We start from the raw sequence: 27,473 nt of genomic DNA on the forward strand, positions 1-27,473 counted from the left end.
AAAAGTAATGAGCCATAATCGAAATGCGCCATAAAAACTTAACATTGGGCCCTAAAAATTTGTTGACCCCTTTCTGTGACCTTTGACCTTGTGATGACCTTTAACTCCCCAAGGGACATCTACCGTCCAAGTTTGGTCACAAACGGACATAGGGATCAAAAGTTATGAGCCACAATCAAAACGCGCCCTAAAAACATAACATTGGGCCCTCAAAGTTTGTTGACCCCTGTCTGTGACCTTTGACCTTGTGACGACCTTCACCTCCCCAAAGGACATCTTCCATCCAAGTTTGGTCACAAACGGACAAAGGGATCAAAAGTTATGAGCCATAAACGAAATGCGCCCTAAAAACTTAACATTGGGCCCTAAAAGTTCATTGACCCCCGTCTGTAACCTTTGACCTTGTGGTTACCTTCAACTTCCCAAGAGACATCTACCATCACCAAAGTTTGATTGCCATTGTAGCAACATGTGCGGAGTTACGTGTGATAAGAGAGTCTTTGGAAGTAAACTTTAATGTATGACCTCAAATGACCTTTGACCTTATCATGTGACCTCTTACGGCACCATAACATGAAGGTACCCCCAGCGCGTCAATCACCCAAGTTTGATTGCCATTGTAGCAACATGTGTTGAGTTACGTGCGATAAGAGAGTCTTGCAAGTAAACTTTAATGCATGACCTCAAATGACCTTTGACCTTATCCTGTGACCTCCAACGGCACCATAACATGAAGGTACCCCCAGTGCATCTATGACCCAAGTTAGGTTGTAATCCAAGCAACTTATGTGAAGTTATTTGTCAAAAGAGAGTCTTGCAGGTAAACTTTAACATAGAAAAGAGAGTCTTGCACATACTCTTTAATATATGACCTCAAATGACCTTTGACATCATCACATGACCTCTGACAACACCATAACATGAAGATACCCCTAGTGCTTCTATCACCCAAGTGTGGCTGCCATTGCTGTAACAGTTGCCAAGTTATGCATCATAAGAGAGTCTTGCAGGTAAACTTTAACATTTGTGACGGACGACGGACGGACGACGGACGGACGACGGATGACGGACGGACGCCATTTGGATCCCTTAGTCTCGCCTTCACCTCCGGTGGGTGAGACAAAAATGAATCATGCTACTTTTACTATCTTCACATGAAGACAAAAAAATCTTACTTGCCCTCCCCACAGTAAATTCCTCCTTGAGTTTATTGTGATAGACAAGGATGTGTGTGTTAAATCAACAAAAGAATGCAGGATTGACTCTCTATCTCATCAGTGGTATATCAATCTGAGAAGGAATGACAAATGGAGCATATAAGAGAAACTCATCCATAAGAAATGTTGCCATGGTGATGGGATGTTGTCGTGGCAAAAGGATGCACTCACTTGAGCTCGACCTCGGTGACCTCCGTGAAGGTGGAGCCGATGCTCTCCACCAGGAGACGGCCGATATCCTGCTGGAATGATGCTGGTTTCTCACTGGCGATGTGAGGCACTCCACTCAGTGACAGGCTCACTATCAACTGCGAGAGAAAGGATCAAGGTACCACTCTTTACCATACGCAAGAACACAGTTCACATACTACTCTGTAAACACAATCATTCACACCGAGACACATCACTACAAAATTCTTGATCAAAGACCAAGTTACCAAGTATGGGGACGATATTGAGGTTTGTTCTATTTTCCTTTAAAAAAAAAGCAAATCAAAATTTTGCGGTGATTTTAATGGATGGAAATCACAAGATGTGTTGAGACTTGAGTAAGAAAGAAAAAATAGGAAATCAGATTTAAATCTACAGAAAATCATGCCTGCAAGTTGTTATCAAAATCTGGAACAAGTATTTTACAATCTAATTCCACTTCACTGATTTCATGCTAGAATGGTATATATTAAGCTCCATTATCTCTGCAAATATCTTGAAATGCCTTTCTGGCATAACCAAAACATCGGTTGTTGCAGCACGTCAATTCATATGAATACCCGTGTAGTGGAATACAAGATGAATAACCTTTGTGACAATATCAAATCTAAGGCAGTTGCATTGGTGTAAGTGTAGCATCCATTATTTTTGTTTCTTTTATGACTGGCAATCTGCATTCCACTATACACAACACTGCTATCCACTGCTCACTGCTAATAAGTAAGTGCTACAGGTATAAATTTTAAATTCACTAATTTTACTTAATATCATAAATATTGTAAAAGCTGTATTTCATGTACCTATATTTTCGTGAAGGAGGAGGTCACAGATATTTTCGCAAGATGTCGTTTTCGTGATTTGGCATTGAGGCTTTTTTAAGTGCACTGATGCCTGTCCATTTATGATATTTTTCGCGTGATGTTAAATTTGCGACCCAACAGTGATTCAATAAGGAAATTCACAAATATAAAACCATAGTTAAAAAAAAAAGAAGCTTTTACAGTATCACAATCAACTTGTATTCACTAGACGCTGACTGCTATAAAGCAATATGGTACAGGGTCTTGGTTTCAGGACTAGATATAGTGTATCACCTAGCCCCATACAGCCATGCACATGCCTGGCATATTTATATCTCTACTGCACACAGGTGGCATATAAAGAGCAGAGATTGTCACTTCTCCTCCACTCCTTCTACCATCCGTCTCTCCCAGAGAGACGCGCTCACCTTGAGTGGTGACAGGTGGAAGTACTCAAAGAAGACTGGGTTGGCGGTGCTGCTCGAGATTGTGTTTGACGTCTCCTTCAGCGAGCTCTGGATGTAGTCCAGGTCCGCCTGCAGAGACACGACCTGCGGTGTGAGAAGAAAGCCATCACTGGTGATGTTACAATTGTAAGTTTCACATACAAATTGGTGCAGTCTTTTGTGAAGCAACAACAGCTATATTACGAAAAGAAATCTATTATCACTGATGATGCTAAGTTTCACACATAACTTTCTAGCGCAAGTTTGACTGCTGTAACACCACCTATGGTGGAAAAGGAAACAGCATAGATGATGTCAATTTGACACATACATATTTTGTTTATAAACATACGGTGGAGGAGGAAATACAACTAATAGCATATTTTTTACACTGAAAGATCGATATTTCATACCAAAGATAGGTGTTGACAGCAGGTATGATATCAAGAGATCTTTTTGTCGCCTTCAAGAACATTCTATTACACTCAAAAGGGACTCTAGCAGGCCTATTATCAACATACATGCTGCAGCTGTGTACTGACACAAAACATTCATAATCCTACCACTCCTTTCTTTGAAGACACCATTTGAGTTTAATATCACATCCTGTCTTCTTCACAGATACCAATGTGTCTATTCTCACAACTTGTCAATTAACCCGTTGAGGATGGACTGATTTTGCTACAACATGCATTTCCCATTGACACACACCTGAGTACACTCGGGACTCGTCCTCAACAAGTTAAGTGGATTACAAAACCTGTACGCATCACCTTATTACAGATACAATGCACGACTTTTCTTGAGAAGAAATATTCCCATTCTGAAGCTTTGTTACCTCATCCTCCTGTTTCCACATGTCGGAGAAGACATCCAGCACCGACATGACGAAGCCGTTGTCGATGTTGACGCTAGCCTCCTGCACCAGGACCTTGAAGTATCTGAAGATAAAGACGAACGAAAGAAGATAATTTAATGTTAATTAATCTTTTTTTAATTAAATATCAATTTAATAATGTCTGTGCTATGGACAGCATTGTGAGTAGCAGGGCATCGTCTGAATGGCCTGTCTGGAAGTATATTTTCATTTTCTTCACTTTGTCAATTTGCTCAATTACAATGCATAAGAGTTAATTGACAAATGGAACCACACCAAAGAGAATAGCCTTTGTTATCTGTAAGCCACATGGCACAAGAAGAAGATTTCACGATTGCGCTTGTGCAGTGTTATCAAACACTATCTCCTATAATTACACTTGACATATCTTTCTTACAGAGCACAGCAAGCTCCTTAACCTGTTGAGGACGAGTCCCGAGTATACTCGGGCAGGTGTCTATGGGAAATGCGTGTTGTAGCAAAATCAGTCCGTCCTCAACGGGTTAAAGTCTGGACAGTAAGTTAAACTATGTATCTACAATACCTGCAATCAGCATTATATTGTTAGATGACATTACAAGAGTAACATCTACATGTACTACCTACGGTAATTGATACATGATTTTAAATGACTTGAATCCATGCTGAGTCTGTATTAGTTCAAGCCAATGAGAGCGGCCAGTGTGCATGGAATGTTGCCATTTCTTGGACTTACTTGATGGTGTCCGTGCCATACTCTGGCATGTGTCTCCTGAGTATGGACATCTCAATAAATGGTCTCGGTCCTGTCTTCTTGAGAACATCCTTGGGCAGAGCATTGACATGGAGGACATTTGCAAAGTAGGCATCAAAGAGCTGGTTGTCAATCTAATGGGGAAAAGAAAACCAGGAGGGCATTTTAAAAAAAATAACCTGCTGAGGACGAGTCCTGAGTATACCCGGGCAAATGTCCATGGGAAACGCGTGTTGAAGGAAAATCAGTCCATCCTCAACGGGTTAAGAATCATGCCAACATGTGCATTCAGTAAATATTTCATAAACTCAAAGTAATTATGAGATGTCCTTAAAGTGGCAAATAAAAAACGAAACAAATCTGCTCTGTTTAAGGGAGTCTTTTATCACTTCATCCAATATCAACAGTGCACTGCACAACTTAATATGAAGATCTCTGCTGCAAAGGTCATTGACTTCGTACAGCATTAGGTCTACAACTGTGCTGTAATCAATGTTTCTTCGATCCCATTCCCCCATCTCTTCCTCTCCTCTCCTCCCTTCATCATCACCATTTCTATGGTAACAGTTACCATGAGCAACCCAACAATGGCATATCCATCATCATTCATCAACCCTGATGATCTCATTACAAATTTCATAATGACCATTAATACAACACTTTTTATCAACCTCAACCAAGATGTCAAATGTATTTGCCATTACTAGAATATGCCTCAAAGAATCATTCCCAACATCACTTTGCTCTAACTGGTCCCCCTAGCATGCACCATCATTGCAACTTTTAATGTAACATCTATCATACACAATCCATCTCATCATTGCCTAGTAGCATCTCAGGTTCAGCATCGCCATGGCGACCCACCTGAATCTTCTGGATCTTGAGATGCACTCCTTGGTGGTGGTCTGACTGCCGGTAGTGGAGCCAGAGGCCCGGGTTGTGGATCCTCCTCAGGGCTCCCTGGACCGGCTTCACAATCGTCTGGGCCGTCAGATCAGCCTGCAATGGTAGACAAACAATCCACACTCCCGATACCAAATTCTGTCAGATAAATTGATCTTTCATAATGCACAATCAACAGGTCTGTACTAAAAGATATTAGCCCAATAAATCAGCTGTCACTGCATGGGCAGGGCAGGACAGCAGCAAACTACAAACACATACACAAGGTAGCAGTTGACCTTTCTGGAGGAAGAAGTATGATGCACATACAATATGTAACAGCTACATGTATGACTTCAGTTTGATGATGACGTCTTCTTGTATAGCACTAGTACACGCCTTGAAAGGGTGCTCATAGTACTTGATCTAGAATGTCTCAACTTCAACTGTTCAGTCACTATAATGTTTGCATCTAACATGAGAATACAGAAGGGAAACTTTTTTTGGACCTTAAATTAACATTGGAGTTTTGTACTGCACTAACCTGAACAGTGCCGTTTTCATCCATGATGACGTCCTCTCCATGTTTCCAGGCATTCTCCAGCACTCCCGTCAGCTCCATGCTAAGAGCCTTCCAACGGTTGGCCTTAGACTCCACCTCCCAGCGGGCCGGGGAGCTGAAGAGACTCACGTAGGCCACCTCCTCATAGGCAGCGTTGACCAGCGACACGTAGATGCCTTGGAGGGAGGCTATGAACTCAAGGCTTGCTGGCTCTGAAACATTTGCCTGTGGTGGATATAGGATAAGAAAAGGAGGATTTACATGAAAATGTGCAATTAAAAAAAAAACCATACACCTGTCTGCTGAATAACTCCAAGTTTCTTCTTGACAATGTGACAACCTTTATTTCCCCAATCGATTTACTCATCACAAAACAACATTAACCCGTTGAGGTTTCATTTTGCTACAACATGGATTTCCCACAGACGCTTGCCCGAGTATACCCGGGACTCGTCCTCAAAGGGTTAATTATTCAAATTCATGCCCAGATGACACAATCATAACAACTGTCACCATCACCACCATCCAAAATACATGGTGACACCATCTAGACATCTGCCATGAGCACCACCACACTACACTGTACATGGTAACAACATCATGACACTTGTCACCACAACCGCCACTACAGGGTGACGCCATGAAGACACCCGTCTGTGTCATCATCACTGTAGGGTGACAGCATTGGGATACCTGTCATTTGACACCATCATGACTTCTGTCATTTGACACCATCACTTTAGAGTGACAACAGCATGGCATCTGCTACTGACACCATAACTACAGGGTAACACCATCATGACACCTGACACCTCTCACTGACACCATCACTATACAGTAACACCATCACTACAGGGTACACCATCATAACACCATCATTACAGGGTGACTAAATATTATAACACCTGTCATTTGACACTATCACTACAGTGTGACACCGTCATGACACCTTTCACTACCATCACCACCACTACCACAAAGCGACACCATGACATCCATTGCCACCACTGCCAACCACAATACGGGTAAGGTTGCCCCCACCTGAGTAGCTGCCCTGGCTATCCGCGAGCTCTGCGTGAAGAGCAGCACCCTCTGGAGTCCTTCCATGAAGGAGACCCAGTAGATGGTCGTCCGCTGCTTCTTGTTCATCAAGGGGTGCTCCAGGATACCATCCGTCTCTGTCACCTCCTCTGAAAGGTCGTCGTCAAAGGGTCGCAAAGGATTGGGATGTTGGAAGGAGGGAAAATGATAATGACAAAAGTTATGTTAGTCTCTCCACTATGCCCAAAAGGTACTGTTTACCACTGGGAGCAGTGGTATAAAACAAGAGACCCGTGGGTCTAGCGCTCACCTGAATATCGCAAGTTCACCTTTCATGCAGTCAGTAATCTAAATTATAAACAGCTCTACCAAAATTTGACCAGGCATTCTCAAGTAGAAGATGAACATGTACAATTAGGGCCCAAATTCGGACCACCCCCCCCCCCCCCCACCCACCCATAGTATCAATTTTAGCTCTATCACTTCTGGTTCTAAAGAAGAACACTTTTTTAAGATTTCTTAATTTGGGGGGGGGGGAGGGGGGGGGGGGGCAGGAGCATGGTGCCCATTTTAACCCATTGAAGACGGTTTGATTTTGCTACAACAGGCATTTCCCATAGACGCTTGCCCGAGTATACTCGGGACTCGTCCTCAACGGGTGAACAAATTGAGATCCTAACCCCCTAGGGATGCTTCATGTACCTACCAAGTTTGGTGAACATCCATCATTTAGGCCCCAATTTGGACCTCCCCACCCCTCCCCCTGCCCACAAGAAGGGCACCCCTGGATCTGCTATCAAACAAACTTGAAACTACAGTCATTAATGTAGTAGCTCATTGACTTACATTGCAGCTCTATCACTTCTGATTCTAGAGAAGATTCTTAAAGATTCCTTAATTTTGGGAGGTTGGGGTCCCTTGGGGCATTCCAGGTGGGACACGGTGCCCATTTGAACAAATTGAGATCCTACACCCCTAGGGATGCTACCTGTCAAGTTTGGTGAAAATGGGTCATGGAGTTCTCAAGAAGAAGATGAAAATGTACAATTAAGGCCCCCATTAAGACCCCTCCCCACCCCCCTCCCCTGGGTCCCAAGGGGTGGGGGTGGCACCCCTGATTCCGCCATGAACAAACTTGAAACTACAGTCATTATTGTACTAACTCACAGTATTAACTTAGCTCTATCACTTTTGGTTCTAGAGAAGAAGATTTTTAAACATACCTTAATTTTGGGGGTTTGGGCCCCCTGGGTGGGGCATGGTGCCCATTTTAACAAATTGAGATCCTAACCCCCTAAGGATGCTACCTGCCAAGTTTGGTGAAAATCGGTCTTGGGGTTTTCAAGAAGAAGATGAAAATGTAAAAAGTTTACGCACGACGCAAGCCGGACGCCGGACGAAGAGCGATCGCAATAGCTCACTTGAGCCTTCGGCTCAGGTGAGCTAAAAATGGTAAATATATTGTTATATTTTCTTTTGGTAGAAGACAGATCCACCCTACTCCACTGAAGTACTGTATACGCTATAATTTTCGCGTACATAAATTTTCGCGAATTGCCGCTGTCACACATTTTCGCGAGTGGTTAAATTTGCGATTGGGGGACCAGAGAAAATATGAAGTGGCAAAGAAAGTGTGAATTTTCAACTTACTAGCAAATAAGAATGATACTAGTTATACACTGCATGAAAAAAACTTACCAAACTCTGCGAACTAGTAAGTTAGGATTCAACATTTTTGAAGTGGTGAAGTCCATCGCGCTAGATTTCTGACGAGTGGTCCCCTTGCGATAATGGATTGGCTCTCTACAGTATTCGTAAGTAGACGTGGACGTGCGTAAACAAGCTTAGCCAGTATGGTCTGTTCGGTAAGCCGTGACATGGTATACCAGTACTGAAATGTTCGTATCATCAAGGCAAGGGATTCATTTTGGAAGGTAATATTTTCGCGTGTTGTTAATTTCGCGAATAGCTCCCGACTCGTGAAATTCGCGAAAATAAAACCTACGCGAAATATATAGCGTATACAGTACCTTGGCAAGATACCGCAAAAACCTGGGCATAATTAAAGGCACTGTGCTCACTTGCATCCTTACCGTCGTCAGTACTGTAGACACTAGCATCATCTCCTTCCACATACAGGCCGTCTCCGGGTAGCGTGCTCCGATGGGCACTCTCACAACTCACTGTCACTTTACCCCAACCATCCTACAACAGACGTAATAAACGGTGTGTGAATAAAGGGTAGGGTGTGCAAATGAGATAGATTTTCCTGAGTCTGGACTTGAGCCTCAAACAGATATTTTTTTTAAAAATTCTTTTTCATGATTTATTAGTCAGTAAAGTTGGCAAGGCTGTCTACATCATTTCAACTATTAGACCATTCTCACACCTTGATAGAAAGAGACAAAGGACAGCAATACAACTTCGGTAGATTTCCTTCATATTCAAATACAGAATACAGCCCTTAAATCAAATTATCAAACAGTAATGATGATAGAGAAATGGTGATTGTCAAAATGGGCTTAAATTTGTAAGATTACCGACTAAAATAGATTTCAATTTAAAGCTTTATGGATTCCATCCGTGCAGAAGATGTAGAGCAATGCCTCATCTACATGTACACTGTACATGATTATGTCCAATTTTCTTGCTTAGTGAAAGTACACGAAAGTTAACATTCCCTTTCTTCTAGTCTGGCTCGAAGGTCACTCTCATAGTTCCAGCTGTTTGATATAACTCTGTTTAATAAAGGGATCACACAATTTTGGTTGAGACCTAATTTCAGGTTTCTAACATTTTTTTGTGAGATAATGAGAAATCTCTTATGAAATATGAAAGAGCATGTACAATGTAATTCAATGAGGAATTGAATGTTTATTTGATAAAAATTGGTTTTTGAAATGGCTGAGATATCCACAAAAGAGCGACTCTAGTAAAGTGTGGGACCCACATTTTACTACGATCGCTTAGTTTTACTTTGTTTTTGGATGTTTCAGTCATTCCAAACCTGATTTTCATCAAATAAACTTTGAATTCCTCTTAAAATGGTATGTTCTGTACTATATCATAAGTGTTTTCTTGGTATCTCGCAAAAAGTTAAATGCCCCATTCTCATCTCCACCAATACTGTACCATCCCTTTAAAGTCAACTGATATCATGGAGGTATACATGTGATTTCCTCTTTAAATGCTGCATGCCACAGAAAAGATCTAGCCTACAAAAAGTAGCAGTAATAGAATATATGAGGAGGAACGATGCCCGGTTGCCCTCACCTGGTCCAGGATGCAATCAAAGCTCTTCTTGTTCCTGTTGTACAGGTTCCACATGAGGCAGCGCTCCGCCGTGGGGTCTTCCCACGTGTACAGCAGGGTCTGGTGGGGCATGAGCAGTAGTCTCCCACCATGGTTTCTATGGAAACGGGAGACGGGGGATGGGCTCAACGATGTATCTCAAACTTAACATAGATAAAACTCCAGGTCATCATTACTGGCAACTTAACTGCGGACAAAATTAACAAACTTTAGGGATGAAGTTTAATGTACAGGTATTACAGGAGCCTCAAGATGACTGTGCAAGAGTTTTTGATTTATTTTCACTCTCGATCTCCTCTAATATATGAATATTATTAAAGACAAATTCATCTTCACGCTGGATTGTTCCCAGCTGTTCATTTGCCAGATATAACACCATTACCAAGATATGTTTTAAATCGGTTGACATTTCATCCCCTTAATGAAGGGAAGGAACATCAGACAAAACATGCCCCTTCTAACCGCTCAACAAACAAACGTTAGTAAGGGCAATACTTAGAGAGGAACTAGTAGACAATGCTAAATGCCATCTTTAGATGATGTCCTTGAAATCTGGCAAATTCCAGTCACAAATCTATTCTGGCCAAAATGGATTTTTTTAAATCAACTTTGTTTGAATTGTGCTGATGTCTTCTTTATCGCTGATATCCACTTACTTTTGGTTGAACCTGAGGTTGACGGTGTCACACAGGTTGTCTAACCTGACTGGTGCATGGCCAGAGGCATACGGTAGGAATGTGACAGTGGTTGGTTCCTGGACTCCGCCTTCCACTTGAACTGTGATACCAGTCTGTCGAGGAATACACATCAAACATGACAGACTTCAATCAAAGCGCAGTACTATATCTACTTCATGATTCCAAAGCTCTTATTGCTATATGCTCCTGACACATTCCAGAAGAAACTCGTCACCATATTCTGAATGGAGTACATGGTTTGCAAACAGATTGTAATGAAAATTTTTTGGTTCCTTTGTATCTAGTCATTCTGAAGTTAGAGAGATTTAGGGAATAAAAAAAAAATGTGTAGTAGACAGGTATTACAAATTTTTAGTTGCTTAATCTTTGACAAAAAACAAGCTAACTATGTTCTCGTTACTATTTTTGAAGTGCACACCGTTTAATGAATCTTAGTGAAATAAAATATAAATATCAACAAAGGCAGCCCACAATAAAAACAGGGAAAAAAGGAATGAGAACACTTTTTTTTAAAAATACACAAAATATGTCAGCTTTAAACTCCAAAGTTCACTGACCCCTCTCTCCATCCTCAGGACTGTGGTATTTGGGGTGTCAATCAGAAAAGGTCGTGAACTCAAATTGTCAGGGGTCGTTGACCTCCTCAGGATCAGTTTCATGGACTCGGATCCAGGCCAGAATGGAAGCAACTGTGTTGGATGATAAGAAAAATAGATGCAAAAGAAGAAAACATTATGATTATCAGTTCATAATTCATCCATATATTTGTATATATTCAAGAGCAATGAACATTAGATCATTACAGTGTATGTGTAACATGAGGAGGTCTGTATATAAAGCAATACTTAGGGAAATGGGCCCCCAGTATACAACATTTACATATAAAGGGATTAGTACTGACAGTTGAGAAGGCACAATAATGTAATATATGAGTTAAAGTGGTAACTGAATTATAGGAAGAAGGTATCAAGAGAACAAGGAAGTTAATCGAACAGCAAAATTGAACATGATTACAGGAGACCTCCGCATGATTTTCAGACTTCTACATTCGAACAACTATAAATTAGTTATACTGAGTACAGAGTTTCAGAGTTTATAGTGATTGGGTTGAGGAATAAGAATGTTTTCAAAATTTACAACAAATTGCAATGGACAAGGATGATAACATGGCAGCCTCACCATAAGAATGCATGAGTTGGGGCTCAAGGAAGCAGAACAAAAGAAGATGGCATGTACATTCTACACAGGTGAACTTGTTATTAAGCAAGTGGCATTGTAATGGAATTACACTGCTACATTTCTGAAACATGTGAGGCTCCTATGTCATCAACACTGTTCAGTGTAATTTGTTTAAGATTTTTCAGAGTACTGTTTCTCTGCTCAAGGACTACAATAAATTCCACAAATCTGTACATGGAACTGTCGATTAATGTACTACATGATGTGAAATTATGAAAATCGTCTAAAATGCCCCTTTAAGGTATATGTGGGCAAATATGAGGTATGTAGTGGCAGACTCGCACCTCTGATGGTTTGATCTGGACCCACACCCCTGCCTTGACCCCGTCCTCTGTGTAGCTCAGGTCCTGGTCAGTCTTGTTGTGGATCAGGAAGTACGGAGTGAGGGTCACCAGCTTGGTGAAGGGTAGGTGGGACATTCGGATGTCCAGCCAGAACTGAAAAAAAAAAGAAAAAAAAAAAGGATTGGAATGCAGTGCGAAGAGGTTGGAGAGGACCAGCATATTTGTAAGTTTACAGTTTGAATACAACAGATAGGAAGGTTATCAGTACCACATGTGTACAAATTAACTTTTAGCTTGTTTCCTGGAATCTTCTAGTAACAGTCAGGCAATTGTGATCAACAACAGGTTTTCTTTGGGAAAGTATTCTCAAAAGCTATGTTTGGAATAAAATAGATTTTAAAAATCTTGAGCAAGACTATCATACTGATGCGGGACTATCATACCCCTGTGAAAGCTGAGAAGCCTGTTCACATACCAAACAGGGCTGGCCGGAAAATACATTTTAAAAAAGGTGCATGACATGTGATAACAATCTGTTCAGAATCTCAAAAATTTGTGGCAATAATGCAGCATTGAATTTTTCTTATTCATTTGAAAAATTTCTTTCAAGATTGATGTAAACAAGATAGGATGTATTAGGCGTGAATATTCACAACTGAATGATATGTGCCTTAAATTTCAAAATAACAACAACAACGAATCATATTTTAATCCCTCCCCTCTGACTTTGGCCAGTCTCTCACCTGGTATGTCCTGTCGTGGTCTTCGTCCTTACAGGTGACCACCCCTGAACTGCCCACTGTGTCCAGAGAGAAGGAGGCTGACCACACTGAGTCAAAGACTCTCAGCTTGGCCTGGACAAGAACGAATCAAATGCACAAAAAAAAGCAATAGAAATAGTCTGAGATTACTCCCAGGCATTCCACTGTCAGGCAACCATTTCCAATCTTTTATCATGTCATGTAATATGATTGTCATCTTTTATCTGTTATCAGAAGTGAATAGTCTCAATACTATTCATCTTCTTAAATAGATCTCCATTGTTTATAACATCTACTTTCTGTTCTCGGACATAAGTTTTGTATCAGCCAGTCATATTGGAAGCTGTTGAGTCATTGGACATTACATATTGTATAATGTCATCATTTGTCATATATATAATTGTTTCTGTATCTTTCAGTTATTTACAGTATCTTTCCATCATCTTTTCTGTGTCATAGATCAAATATCAAGCAATCGTGGAAATCACAACGTTGAAAAGCACAGTGCAACAGATGAAATAGACAATGTTCCTCGAAAACTTATTGCTCTTTTTCTGGCCCAAAGGGACACACCCACCTTTTTCCGTTTGGAGTTGGAGAAAGTGAAGAGAACGGGGTCTCTGAGGGAGTGGGTGCTGAAGATCTTTCTGGAGCGGGATGCCTGAAAAGGGTAAAGGGAACATTTCATTGTCTCTCAAACCATGAGAAAAATATGATGATATGATCTCGCATGCCATTGTAGTCTATTCAGTATTTGAATACCACTATTCTTCCAGAGTACATGTATGCCCTGCCAGGTTTATCACCCCAGCTTGGCAAGAATTCCCATTTTCACATCTGTGTCATGATATGAGGAGGACATTATGGGGAACATATCTGGCCTGAAGGCTTGTGTGCCGGATAGAATTTGGATTTGACATTTTCTCCTTTAAGAGTTTTTGTCCAGCAAACCAAAGTGCTCCCATTCATATCTGGCACCTTTCAACACTAACACAAATGTACAACAAGGACTAATGCTTGTATTTAAACAACTGAATATTTCAAAGTTTATGTGACATCATGATAATCACTTTTGTTGTCCCCCTGAAAGTTGACATGCTAGTTTCTGGGCAAATCCTGGACATGATTTTTCACATTTTTGCAACCTGGTGGCTAAGATGTGAATATTTTGAGAATTAAAACAAAGACAATATAACTTCCAGTTTACGTTCACATGCTCCTCCTCCAGAATGCAAAGAAAATTCACAAAAATAGCAGCAATACACGAAATAAAAACTGTACACACATGTATGTCAAATTTTATGCAAACATTTTCTACAGTCATCTAATTCCTTCCTTGCAGGATGCAAAATTGGTGTCTACATCAACTTTTAGGGTAGAAGAAAACTGACTGGAGGAAATGCATCAACGCAATTTGACAGAAAATGATTACAGACAAAGAATGAATGCGCTCCCTTGTACACTGTACTCACTCTGATTTCAACAGGCAGCTCAGACTTGTTGACAAACCAGTACGGGGAGTAGAGGAAGATGTCCCAGGAGCCCCCCTCGCTGGAGCTGTGGGCCCACAGGGTCAGGTACTTGCGCTGGTCCGAGTGGACCTGCTTGGTCGCCATGACGATGGACTCGGTCGTCTTCATCTCCCTGGAGACCGGGAGATGCCCCTCCCAGTTTGCAGAGAGATACTGCTTGACCTGGAGGCATGGATACACACACACATTTTAACATCGCAACATGATAATTGTCAAAAGACATAAGAAACAACAAAATCCACAAACTTGCAAAGTGCTATTCAACTATAGTGTAGTTCCAAGCATACATGGTTGTACATCTGTTCATTACACAGATATACAATCTCTGCAAAGTAATATTAGATTTAGCAATTACATCTCACAATGAGCTAGCAGAAGACATGAATATCACATTCTTCCTATTGGTTTATGCGTAACTTTTGGCTTACCCCTACAGTATATATCACACATGTAGTTTTGATTTATCAACACAAATTCTGTGCAACTGGTTGACATATTGCCCTACATCGACGTAAGATGTCGATGTAGAGCAATTTGTCAACCAGATGCAACGAAAACATCTTGATGGAAGACTTTCATGAATTTGGATACAAATTCTTGTAATTCTTGTAACTATTTGACCTCTTATTTTTCAAAAAAAAAAAAAAAGGAGGTGAATATTACTTATTACAAACTTTGTATAACAAGATTATCAGGTACATACATTTAGAAGTTTTTTTAAATATATCTGTTTTAAAAAAAATCATTTGAAATGCTTTGTCACTGATAATGAGTCAAATGTTTATTATCATTAGTCCCATTACTGAAGTGAATGATAATAAGTAACATTTACTGGTGGGAAAATACCACTGAAGATTTTCCAGAAGTAATGTTGTTTTAAACATATGACACAAAAACGACCTGTCTCCGTGGAATAAGAAACCATCATTCAGGACATATGATGGTACAAAGTGTGTATGTAAAACCGAAAGAGTTGTAACATATTAGACTTTCTACTAGCTTTAACCTGACCAGAATTCAGCGTTTAGGCTTTACTGGTATCATACTAACAGCAGATTTCAAATACAACTTGGCTTTCCAATGCATAAAGAACTTCATGGTGAACATACAATGTATAGTATATACTGATAATAGAAATATATCTCTTTGTCATCCGCTGGTTCACCATACCTGGATCTTCATACTCTGAGGTTCTGACAAGTCGGTGGAGTAGATAGCCATCTTGTCTCCTTGCAATAGAAACTTGAGTCCCGTTTCCTGTAGGGGGTCAAAGCCACATCATCACACTTTCAGAATTCATAGATATATTGCTGCCTAGTTTGCAGCCCAAATGTAAAGCTTCTTCTACTTCAGGTTTATCTGCACAAGTACAAATATATAATTTCATTTTATCATTTTATTATTTCATATCATTTCATTTCATCCTTACATATGCATATATGGTATAAGACAATCATAGTATTCACATAAGAAAAAAATGCACACACACATACAGGTACAAAATTCAGACCAAATCAACAGTCTGGTTCAAGGGTGCTAATTGGAATGTGAGACTTTCCTGACAGACATATTATTTGTCAGTGAATGAATTCTGAAATGGGTGGTGGGATTTCATAATCATCATTGAGAGAGAGAACACAAATTCACACAGAACTATTTCTTACAATTTCAAGTTCCCCTCAAAAGGCAGAAGCATGATCATCAAACTTTGGTGGCAAACGAGTCGTCTAGTCAATGAATTGAATCATGAAATGGATAACACAATTAATAATTGCTAGAGATCAAGCATGGCACCAAACTTACAATAGATTCAAATGTGTCCTGTTCAACCCGTCAAAGGCAAACTGATTTTGCTATAACATGCATTTTCCCAGAAACACCTGCCTGAGCATACTCGGGACTAGTCTTTAATGGGTTTGGCTTACCTCAAGGGTGTAGACGAGATCATAAGGCAGGTAGTTGTGGAGGGTAACGGGAGGGTAGATGTCCAGAGTGAAGCAGGGGGCGTCCTCCAGTCCTTGGGGTCTTGGAATCTTCTGCTCTTTCCTCTTCACCTAGTGTATTATCAATTTTACAGTGTGATGAGGGGGAGAGAGTATGAAATATTAACATTTTAACCCTTTGGAATTGGGTGCTTTGAGTGCAGATTAGCACAGAAACCCTATAGCATTACGTTGTACACACATCACTGTCCAATGTCCCTGGCATGGAAAGGGTTAACATTCAGTCAGTATACATTACTTCTCTGATGTCACAGCTACATGTATTACCAGCACATAAACCTCAATCATTACTGTGTGCTACTTAATCCGTTGAGGACAGACTGATTTTGCTACAACACGCATTTCCCATAGACACCTACCCGAGTATACTCGGGACTCGTCTTCAACGGGTTAATTTAGTATACAAGTTTACTCGGTTCATATCCCAACTACTTGATAATGTCTATTACCACAATTATTTCTGTATGTAACATTTTTTTAAATTGATATCTCCAATGGTAATTCTGTTTTTTTTTTTGTGTGTGTCACTGTCATTAACATTCTCATAACAATGAACACGAGAGCTCCTTTTGTCAAACAGTGCTCACATAATCATTTACACATGTATGTCTGCACCTTTGAATGTTTCTATAACAGATATATGGCGCTATACAAATGCTGTGGGTCATCATCATCATCATCATCATCATAGCTCTACAAGTCTTCTCATTCTTATGCATTGATGTGTATCTTTTTCACCATTCACACTGATATATTGTGCAGAAAAGTACCAAACAAACATATCAACATGTTCGTGGCAGTTATGGGTGTTTTGGGCGTTTTGGGTACCTTGATGTAGAAAGGTGGGAGGGCGCCCTTCTTATTGGGCGGACAGAGATAGGACATCTCGGCTGGCTCCTGGAGGTCCCTCCACAGGATGGGTTTCTCACTGACTCCATACCTGTGTATGACGGGGTGAAGTCTGAGATCACTTTATTGGTGTGAAGTGGGCATGCAGGCATTGCGTAATGGGCATGACACATGTACAGAGTTGTAACATGGACGCCTTCAGAAGGTGTAGAGGGTATTCGCACCCAAAAATTAACAAGATGAAAAGGTTAAAAGAAGAGTCCCGAGCTGTTTTTGAGCGTACTGAAGGACATTTCTTCCAAATGCAGGCAAGCAACAATATCCGAAGACTGCATCACTTTACTAGGTACAGTAGAAGAAGGATTAAGCGATAATCATAACTTTATTCACATGCTGCTATCCATCGAGTTGAGATTTACACCATCACTTGACAACTTTTTATGATGCTGTGTATACAAGACGATTAACATAACTGAGCATTTAATAAGCAAAAGAAATTTAAACTAAGATATTCATCAAAATTCCAAAATCTAAAAATTTGCTCATGAGAATTTCTGCATAAAGAAATAATAATCAATAACAATTCAGAAAAATCATAGTTAACTGTATGAAATACAGTGGCAACAGCTTTCAGCATTTACAGGACCCATACAACTGTAATTATCACAAACATGCAACCACACATTGACGGTAAGTTTGCTTAAGGAAATTAAAAGCTGAATGGACTGCTGCCACAAAACCAATCAAAACACGTCTCACAGAGATAATTTCAATACAAAGTTTACCTTTCTGGCAGTAGATACAGGACGGCTCATCATGACTGGCACAATCACAGATAATTCCATTACATTACACAAAGACAGTAGTTATCCTCTTAACACTACATGTACCTCCATGCTTCCTTTAACCATAATCTACACTGACATGTCCATCCATAAAAAAGACAAAAAAAAAACAAACCCAACAACAACAACAAAACAACAAACAAACGAAACAGCATAATATTCACACATTAAAATTTTGTACTTGTTTAACAAAAATACAAACAGGAGGGACATACTTGAAAAAAAAAATGTGGTGAGCAGAGATCATGTGTGCCTGACATCTTTGCAAACTCGTGTAACTTACCCCTGGTCCACGGGGCAAGCGTAGATGCCGGCGTGGTAGGCGACGATGACGGGGATGTCCATGACGTCGTCGGGCTGAACCACGCCCAGGCTGGTGAACTCCTCCTCGTCCAGGCCAGGGATGATGGCTCCGTGGAGGGTCTGCAGGTCAAGCTTCTTGTAGAAGAGCTGCAGCGCCACCGGGCAGTGGTTGCTGACCTGCGCCAACCACGGAAGCAACACAAACAACATGTGGTAAGCAACACATACAATGTGCAGTAAGCGACACAAGAGGTGTATGGTAGGCAATACACGAAGCACATCTCAAGCATCACTCTGGATGGCTAAGCACCGCAAGTCAACTTTGAGACTTGAGCTGCGGCTTTTTTTTTTTCAATCTGTTATTACAGATCGATCAGCAGATGCCATCTTACAAATTTCATTTGCTAGAGGGAGACAAATTGAAGAAAATTCACAGCTCAACCTTCATCTCTCTTTGTTTAATATTCTCTAACTTTGAGACTTGTTGTGGCATCACCTTGCCAGTCATATTGTAGCTTTCAGGTTCAAGGGCATGTATCACAATCTAAGTTCAATTTTGTACACTTGCTTTCTCTTTTTACATTATGCTGCACAAAAGGAAAAGGTCACACTGGCAAAACTTCTTGAAGTTTAAAAGTTCTTAAAGTTTTGCCGGCATGACCGCAAACTTCCTGAAGGCTTCTTGTGAAACTTAATACCACTCACATTAGTGGAAATTTCCTGAATCCCTGCAAATCTTCTTAAAGTTTGTGCAGTGGGAACACTTGCAGCTGAAAGTTTACAAAGTTTGTCATGTGACCAGTTCATTTCCTGTTTGCAGTGCCTCCAAAGCATGTGCTCATTGGAATGTACGTGTGTGCATTGTGTACGCAACAATCATTAGCTGTGAGATGGTGCATGGCTACTTTCTTCTTTGTTAGGAATGAGCACCAGTGACCAAAACTTTGAGAACTTAGTGAGAACTAAAACTTCAAGAGGTTTGGCTGGCAGTGTGAACGGACAAATACAATTTTCAAAGAGTTCTCAAAGTTAAACTTTGAGAAGTTCTACCAGTGTGACCGCTGTTACAATGTTGCCCAGCTCACAAAATTACCGCAACACACACAGTCTGATGGACTTTTCCAATTACTGTACCTTCTCAGAAGACTTTAGATATTTGAAAGTATAATACAAGCAAATGAAATATGCTTGGAGTAAGCTGGTAAGCTCTGACATGCAAAAAGTGCACCTCACAGCTCTGTTCTTTAAACAAGTATGTGAATACAATAAACATGCTCAAATGAACTAGCAATGCGCCCCATTATTCTTGTGCCAGTAAAAAAAAATACGCTGAAAAGATATACTGTGTTGAAATATCCATTACTTTGATTGCTTGTTTACAAAGTCATGTACTTCCTGTGGACATTACTAGAAAGCATTACAATGTTAATGAACATGCAACCATAGGAGTGATGTCTGTAGGCCATTCCAAAGGACTTTAATACTAAAAAACAATCACGGTAACAAAGCACATTTCAAGGACTGATCAATAGGCCTACTGATTTCAACTGTTATAAAATATTTATATATTAAAACAAAAAGGGGTAGTATAGTTTTGGTTGACATGGGGATTCAGATTTTAACTTCTTGCAAGCTGATTAGAAACCACTCGTGAAATATTAAAAGCATACAATTCTGACAGGAATTTAAAGTTTATTTGATGAAAATTGGTTTTGAAATGGCTGATATAAAAAAACCCAAAGTAAAACGAAGTGGTCCTAATCAAAGGTGGGTTCCACCTTCTATTAGAACCTCTTTGTTTTTCGATATCACAGCCATTTCAAAACCAATCTTCATCAAATAAACTTTACATTCCTCTTTAATAGAATTGTATGCCCTTTTTTATTTCCTAAAAGGTTTCGCATCATCTCACAAAAAGATTGAAACCTGAAGCCCTATCTCAACCAAACCAGACCATCCCTTTAAATTCCTTTCAGAATTCAAGCTCCTGCACATAATTCAGGAGAGGCCGGGACGTGTTTGGGTACCTGCAGCGGTGACCTCAGCTTGACCTTTTCCATGCCGTGGCTGATGTGAACCTCCCGCACGATGCCGTAAGTCTTGTCCGACTGAAATTTCACAGCAATTACAAACAGTTGTTTATGCACGCGGGGATAGATTTTTCCAACGCAATGCATGGCACATAGATGAAAGCACAGTCAGGAACAAAGTTCTCACACATTTGTAGTTTAGCAAATCTCATCGTTCAAACTGCTTTCCTGAGCATCTGAAGTATTTCTCATAAAAGATATAGCAAAAATAAGTAGACAAAATGTCATATTTCCATATATCCAGAGCAAGGGTATATCTTTATCTCTATCAATCTGTATTTCTTTCTATCTATGTGCAAGTATGTGTGTGATAAACTCATTGATAGCCATTAACATTTTGAGCACACAGTTTCAAAAAGTTAATTTTATCACCTACAGTTAATGTTTTCTTTATGTCACACATGGTTAGCTGGCATATTATCTTTTTTTTTTCCAACTTATTTCCATTTGCGAAATTAGTTCAGTATATTAGCTGTTTAAACACATGTCTTTCTTTATGTCACACATGGTTAGCTGGATTGTTATTTTTATTTTTTTTTCAACTTATTTTCATTTATGAAATTAGTGCTTTGTTTAAACATATGTTTTATACCACAATTGCACACAGAGAATTAGTGGGTGAGAATAATAAACAAATTATTTGTACTCAGTCTGTGTAAATACAATGGACACTTACGTGTTATGAATGTGCATTTCTTAAAGGAAGAATCTACAATGTACTTTTCTAGCTTTACTTCTGAAACCATAATACAATTCAAAACTGTCAAAACAGCATGTCTTCATATGATGGCAATAAACATGAATAATGGATCATATCACTGAGTGTAAAATAGAATACTGACTTATTCCCGAAATAAAATGTTCGAATTGTTATATTAATACCATAATACAGACGGGTTTGATGATAATCGTTATACAAGTACAGAATGTTGTAGTACACATTTGAGTGATGAAATGCTTCCTTTCCACATTTCTTTTACATAAAAAACAAACAAACAGCACCTGTATTTAATAAGACTACTCTTTGCAAAGAAAAAATGGAAAACTAAGCTCTTTTTTCTTCTTTGCTATGCATTGGCAGAAAGTGAAAATCAGAATAGTAGAAATTCTTTTTATCACTATATACTACATGTACACATGTACAAGTGTATGCACAGATTTAGCATCACTATATAAATTGTTATATAATATGACAAGACCACTACTGCTAATTGCAAGTTTCTTCTACATAGAGGTGAAGAACAATGTACTTTAATAGTGCAATATACTCCATGGAATACAAATCCACCAATTCAAGTTATAAACTACAAAAGGAAGAGCAAAGTCAATAATTGAAATGGTAGAAGTTTCATTCCAGTCAGACAATATTTTGAATTTACAGAATTTTGAAGTTTGATGTGTCCTTTTTTGAAAAACAGCTATATCTGTCACAATCATCAATGCAAATTAGACTATGTGCAAATTTCTCTGCACAGTCAATATTCACACAAACAAGTGAATCCTGGACAGTCGCAAAATTTCTTCAATAGGGCCCTAATGCTTCAAACCCTACAATATCCACTTATGGTATAAACGTCAGTTGCCATGGGAACATTTGTACAAATTGCTACTGCCAAACATGTATATTGCAGTTGAAACAAGAGATACTCATAGAAGATTGCATGCATTTTGGAGACTTGCAGGTCAATCAGAATCAGCTCCACAAAAGTGGGCCTCACCTTGATAATAATAGATATACTTCACTTTCAACCATTCTTTACATACTAGTAGGTCTTACATTTTGTGCACAAATGAGTGGCTGAGAAGTTAATTCTTTGTTTCTGTTCTTTTTACATGCTTCATGCTTTCATGCTTTCATGTATCTATCTCTTTCACTTTTTTTCTTGCCTAAAAAACTTGCCTGGGAAGAAGAAGGTGTGAGTGGATAAAGGGAATTCCCCGCAAGAGCCGGGATCAAGTTGGTCAAAGAGCGAAAGCCGTCGACCTACATGTATTTCACATCAGTTCAAACACACAGAAACACAGAGAAAGAGAAAGAGCAATTGCAAAATACATGCATGAAATGATAAAAGGAACAAAATTATTTTATGAATTGTGACATTGTCATAGATAGGTGACTAAATTTCAAAAAAGAAAGTAAGAAAAGAAACAAGTTCTGCCTACTGACAGTTTTAAGGTAATTACAGTTGTATCGAGTGTGTGAACATTTTCATAAATAGGCAAAACAAATATATAACATCAGGCAAACACAATAATGATGTAACTCGTGTAGGTGACAATGTGACAAAGTAGCTGTGACAGAGTAGCTATGTGATGAAATGGTATTATTTTCTCTTTTATCCATACAGCGAATGATGCACATTAAATGATATGGTGCAAAGCGTATTAAGTGTAAGTTAATTCACAATTAATTCATCCTCTATCATTCTGAAACTGCAGCAATGATTGTGATATGTGGTTTGAAGTTACGTATGAATGAAAAGTCAGTCACTAAACATGGAATATAAATAATCCGTAAACACGAGTCACACACAAAAGAGGGTAATCTTTCAGTTATCATGGCCAGTCCTGTGAGTATACTACAGTGATAGTTAGCAATATTTAATTTTCAATTGTAGAAAATTGAACTCATAAGGAAGCGGTGATTGGCAAGGCATTGCGCCATGGGAAAACTGAATGGCATACATGTAATATTACATGATGAATTATCCATCAAACCAGTGCAATTACTTTCAATTGGTGTTGACTCTATTCAGAACATGCACATATCATAAGTTATGCCACCTTTAATGTACAGCTTTATGATAATAGCTGTTGATCATTTTGCAAAAGAAAAATTTAAAAAGAAATTAAAGCTACACAATTATACGTGGCAGCCCTTTTTGAAAGTCTCCCCAGTCCTGCACATTTATATTCATAGAGGCAAATTATAAATAGGAGTATGTTGCTTTTCTTGGCATTGATGATGCAAATTGAAAAACGAAACCAGGAAAAAAAAAAATCACATGTATCCATTTTATAATTGCCATGAGCCAGCAAAGCACATTTTCTTCTATAAACCAAACATTACCTTAGAACCTGAAAATCTGATAATTCAACTAGATGGGTTATCAACAACCACAAAAAAAAGTAGTCATATCATCTAAGACTAAACGGTAATAAATTGTAGTGATGGTTGATGCACTGCTTTCTATTGAATGTTACAGTGGTACTTCGCAACACTACCGTAATAACTTTGTAACAATGGGTGCTATATTGTCTTGTATTCTATTTGAAAATTTTACTTTGTAACCTAGACTGTGAGAAGAAGTTAGAAAGCTGTATAAACTCTGGTGAAGCATGCACAAAACCGTGTGGAAAACAAAAACCTGCAATCCAATCTGACCTCTAGGGTCACCCCATTCTGGTTGATGTCCTGGGCATCAGTCTCCGTCTCAATGCTGGACATGCAAGACACGTGGGACTTGGTCCGGCAGTACTTGGACGGCTTGACCACATCCTCCAGGTCATCCAGACTGGACATACAGGAGACAACGTGAGACAATATTTCAAAAGATTTGTGGCATATTTCTGTTGCAATAAAAACAACTCAACACAAGAATCATTCACTTGGAATGCGTACATTTGTATATATGCAGTGCCTGCTGCCATGTTGAAGGGATCAGAACAATCACAAGCTGTCAGGCAGGAACTTGGTAGTCTAGAGGATATGATGTAATTCTAGTAATCACGTGGTCATGGGTTTGAATCCCACCTGAGTTTGTACGCCTCTGATTTTCATCATGGCTACTGTTGTATTTGCCATCGGTACTCAAAGCATTGAATAATCAGTGTGTATTTTAACCCGTTGAGGACGGACTGATTTTGCTATAACACGCACTTCCCGCAGACACCTGCCCGAGTATTCTTGGGACTCGTCTTCAACGGGTTTAATACATTGATGAAGGACAATTTAAAATTGATGAAATTCTTGTTTTTTAATTGCAACTGATTGACACATTGCCCTACATCGATGTAATTAATTATATCAATGTAGAACAATTTGCCAATCAGTTGCAATGAAGGGCAATTTGTCAATCAGTTGCAGAGTTGGAAATTATTTGAATCATAGATTTTAGGTCAATGCCACCCAATGTTTGCAGTTGACTGTTGAATGAAAATAAAATTCAAATTGGTAGACGTTTCACTAAAAAAGGACATAGAGTATTAAAGCTGAGGGGTTTTAAAGGTTGACATTTTGAAACTTTGATGCTATACTGTCTAACCAGAAATTGTGCGCATGAAACTTCCATGAATTTCAAGAGAGCCAAGATTCGCGAAATGAAAGGGCACGCAATAGTTTTTGTCTACGTAATATATTGAATGCAAGTACAGTGCTGTACACCGTTCAAGTAACACATTCGTCAAGTAACTTGCCTTGTACTGCTGCTGGAACAGTTGGACCTAGCACACGATCAAATATGATTGCTAATGCACGATCAAATATGATTGCTAATGCACTTCCAAATCTAACGTAACTGTAGCAGGCATCAATTTAAAGCAAATGCTCTCTGATACTGTCATATTTCATCTACTCAGTCAAAATGAGTGAGATCAACAGAAATGCATGCAACTGAAATAAAGTTTATACATATTCATGGTCAGAAATTCATGAAAGCTTCAAGCCGCGAAAAAGGCCATCAGCTCCAATTAGCAAGAGTTTCATGCTGCCAATGTTCCTGGTTTTACAGTAACAGTCTCAGGACAGCTTGCTCACCCTTCTGCCTCGTCACAGTCCTCAGTCCCCATGCCGTCAGGAGTGTCCCGACCTTGGGCTTCGGACTTCTCGCCCAGGGGGAGGGGCGGGATGGCCCGACTGGGGGCCACCATTCCACCGTTAATGGGCACCAGACTCAGGCCGACGGCTTCGGCCGTTTCCTGGACATAGAGAAGACAGGTGACAAAATAACTGAATATGATAGTCAAAGGTTCTCCCTTTTGTTGTAGGGTGTGTCATGCCCTATACGGCCACATACAATGTATGTACATACTGTATCTCTTTTCTACAGGCTTCATTCCCTCATTTTAAAGAATTCAACCAAAGAAACCAATTTGATATCTCAATGGGCTCTTCATCTGGCATTCCACCCTCTAAAATGTACATGGCAGGAATCTTCTTTTCTACCACCATCCACTCATTGTCTGGAATTCTAACACACAAACCATACCATTAACATAAAAGTTGGTTCCTGCCCCATTGTGCCACACCCTACACAGATGCAATGTGCTCAAAAGGCATCTGCTTCAATCTACACATTAATCTTTAATGTTCACGCAAAACAGCCCATCACTCACGCTAGGCACATATACTGTACCAACTTCAATCTTATTATGATTCATTTGGGTCATTGATTATGCAATATCCTTCCTTCTTCTTATCCATTTTTTCTCTGTACAGTTAGACCATGGAACAACTCATGTCCAACTTCATAATTTGCACATTAAACAACTACCATCTATCTAATTCCATATGCAAGCAAAATAATGATAATAATAACAAGGAGAAGTAGAAATTACGCGGGGCGTAATATATGTCCCCGCCGGAAGTAGCATTTTGTAGCAAAACGTACAATATAGGTCAAAAATCAAGGTCAAAGGGCAAAGAAATCAAAGGTCAAAATTCTGTGTGGGAGTTTTGAAGCCCTCACCTAGTGCCATCACATAAAGCAAACTGAATCGAAATCGGGTTAGAAATGGCGAAGGAGTAGCATTTTGTAGCCAATGTACAATACAGGTCAAGAATCAAGGTCAAAGGTCAAAGAAGTCAAAGGTCAAAATTCTGTGTAGAAGTTTTAAAGCCCTCACCTAGTGCCATCACATAAAGCAAACGGAATCGAAATCGGGTTAGAAATGGCGAAGGAGTAGCATTTTGTAGCAAAATGTACAATATAGGTCAAAGGTCAAGGTCAAAGATCACAACTGAAATTCTGTGTAGAAGTTTCAAAGCTCCCATGTAGTGCTATCATATAAAGCAAACAGAATCAAAATTGGCTCATAAATGACAGAGAAGTAGCAAATTGAACATTTTGATCACACACGGATGCACACACACACACACATACACACGGACACACACACGTACGGAGCCCGTTTCATAGTCCCCTGCTCGAACTCGTTCGGCGGGGACAAAAATCAAATCAGAGAAATACCAATAAAAGTGTGGTATAATGTGAAAGTGCTCAAAAACTGATAACGCGAATAACATCCTCTCTGACTCTTCAAAGTGAGGGAGGGAATTAAAGACCCAGCATAGATTACTTTGCAGAAGATTTCTTGGCTACTTACAATAAAGGCTGCTGGCACAAGTAGTCTTGCGTTCAGCCCAGTCGTGTTTACGATCTTGGTGGGAGCTTCTTGGACATTCCTCATTATCTGAGAAAGATGCATTGAGAATGATACTCACAAATAAATTAGCTGCAACACGTTTTATACATTTTAATACACAGTGCTATAACCATTAATGCTACGATAGCAAATTCACTGCAGAAACTCAACTACAGCGGATATATCACACATTGAATAAATAACTTCGCAAGAAAGCCTCTTCATTTCTCGGTCAAGCCGTTTAACAAATCAGACCATCTTGCGCTTGCACTACTAATGAAAGTGTCTCCACTTGCGTGCAACTCGTCTACGATTGACTATAATATCACAGGTAAATCATGGCTGTTTTTTTTTTTTTTGTATTTCAGCTGGAAACAAATCTGATTTCCAGGGTATTGGTACACTTTATCATCTTGATATCCATCA

The 27,473-nt window shown here is 39.5% G+C and overlaps 1 protein-coding gene across 1 annotated transcript in view; it reads right to left on the reverse strand.

The window, feature by feature from the left end:
- Nucleotides 1–27,473, reverse strand: part of LOC139730911 (intermembrane lipid transfer protein VPS13A-like) — a 74,282-nt gene that overhangs the window by 10,088 nt on the left and 36,721 nt on the right. The window contains exons 37-60 of the mRNA XM_071641794.1: nucleotides 27,009–27,095; nucleotides 25,441–25,601; nucleotides 24,070–24,199; nucleotides 22,585–22,668; nucleotides 20,622–20,702; nucleotides 18,575–18,771; nucleotides 17,426–17,558; nucleotides 16,520–16,648; nucleotides 15,765–15,851; nucleotides 14,535–14,756; nucleotides 13,640–13,723; nucleotides 13,045–13,155; nucleotides 12,302–12,454; nucleotides 11,336–11,467; nucleotides 10,737–10,870; nucleotides 10,042–10,177; nucleotides 8,862–8,973; nucleotides 6,769–6,917; nucleotides 5,710–5,952; nucleotides 5,148–5,282; nucleotides 4,266–4,417; nucleotides 3,512–3,614; nucleotides 2,656–2,778; nucleotides 1,389–1,525 (exon numbers count right to left, since the gene is read on the reverse strand). Coding sequence (XP_071497895.1) covers nucleotides 1,389–1,525; nucleotides 2,656–2,778; nucleotides 3,512–3,614; nucleotides 4,266–4,417; nucleotides 5,148–5,282; nucleotides 5,710–5,952; nucleotides 6,769–6,917; nucleotides 8,862–8,973; nucleotides 10,042–10,177; nucleotides 10,737–10,870; nucleotides 11,336–11,467; nucleotides 12,302–12,454; nucleotides 13,045–13,155; nucleotides 13,640–13,723; nucleotides 14,535–14,756; nucleotides 15,765–15,851; nucleotides 16,520–16,648; nucleotides 17,426–17,558; nucleotides 18,575–18,771; nucleotides 20,622–20,702; nucleotides 22,585–22,668; nucleotides 24,070–24,199; nucleotides 25,441–25,601; nucleotides 27,009–27,095 — 3,215 coding nt within the window. The remainder of the gene's footprint in view (nucleotides 1–1,388; nucleotides 1,526–2,655; nucleotides 2,779–3,511; nucleotides 3,615–4,265; nucleotides 4,418–5,147; nucleotides 5,283–5,709; nucleotides 5,953–6,768; nucleotides 6,918–8,861; nucleotides 8,974–10,041; nucleotides 10,178–10,736; nucleotides 10,871–11,335; nucleotides 11,468–12,301; nucleotides 12,455–13,044; nucleotides 13,156–13,639; nucleotides 13,724–14,534; nucleotides 14,757–15,764; nucleotides 15,852–16,519; nucleotides 16,649–17,425; nucleotides 17,559–18,574; nucleotides 18,772–20,621; nucleotides 20,703–22,584; nucleotides 22,669–24,069; nucleotides 24,200–25,440; nucleotides 25,602–27,008; nucleotides 27,096–27,473) is intronic.

This window comes from Diadema antillarum, unplaced genomic scaffold (assembly GCF_040938485.1).
Source record: "Diadema antillarum isolate AM-2024a unplaced genomic scaffold, OU_Dant_1.0 scf00000022, whole genome shotgun sequence".
Lineage (NCBI taxonomy): Eukaryota > Metazoa > Echinodermata > Echinoidea > Diadematoida > Diadematidae > Diadema > Diadema antillarum.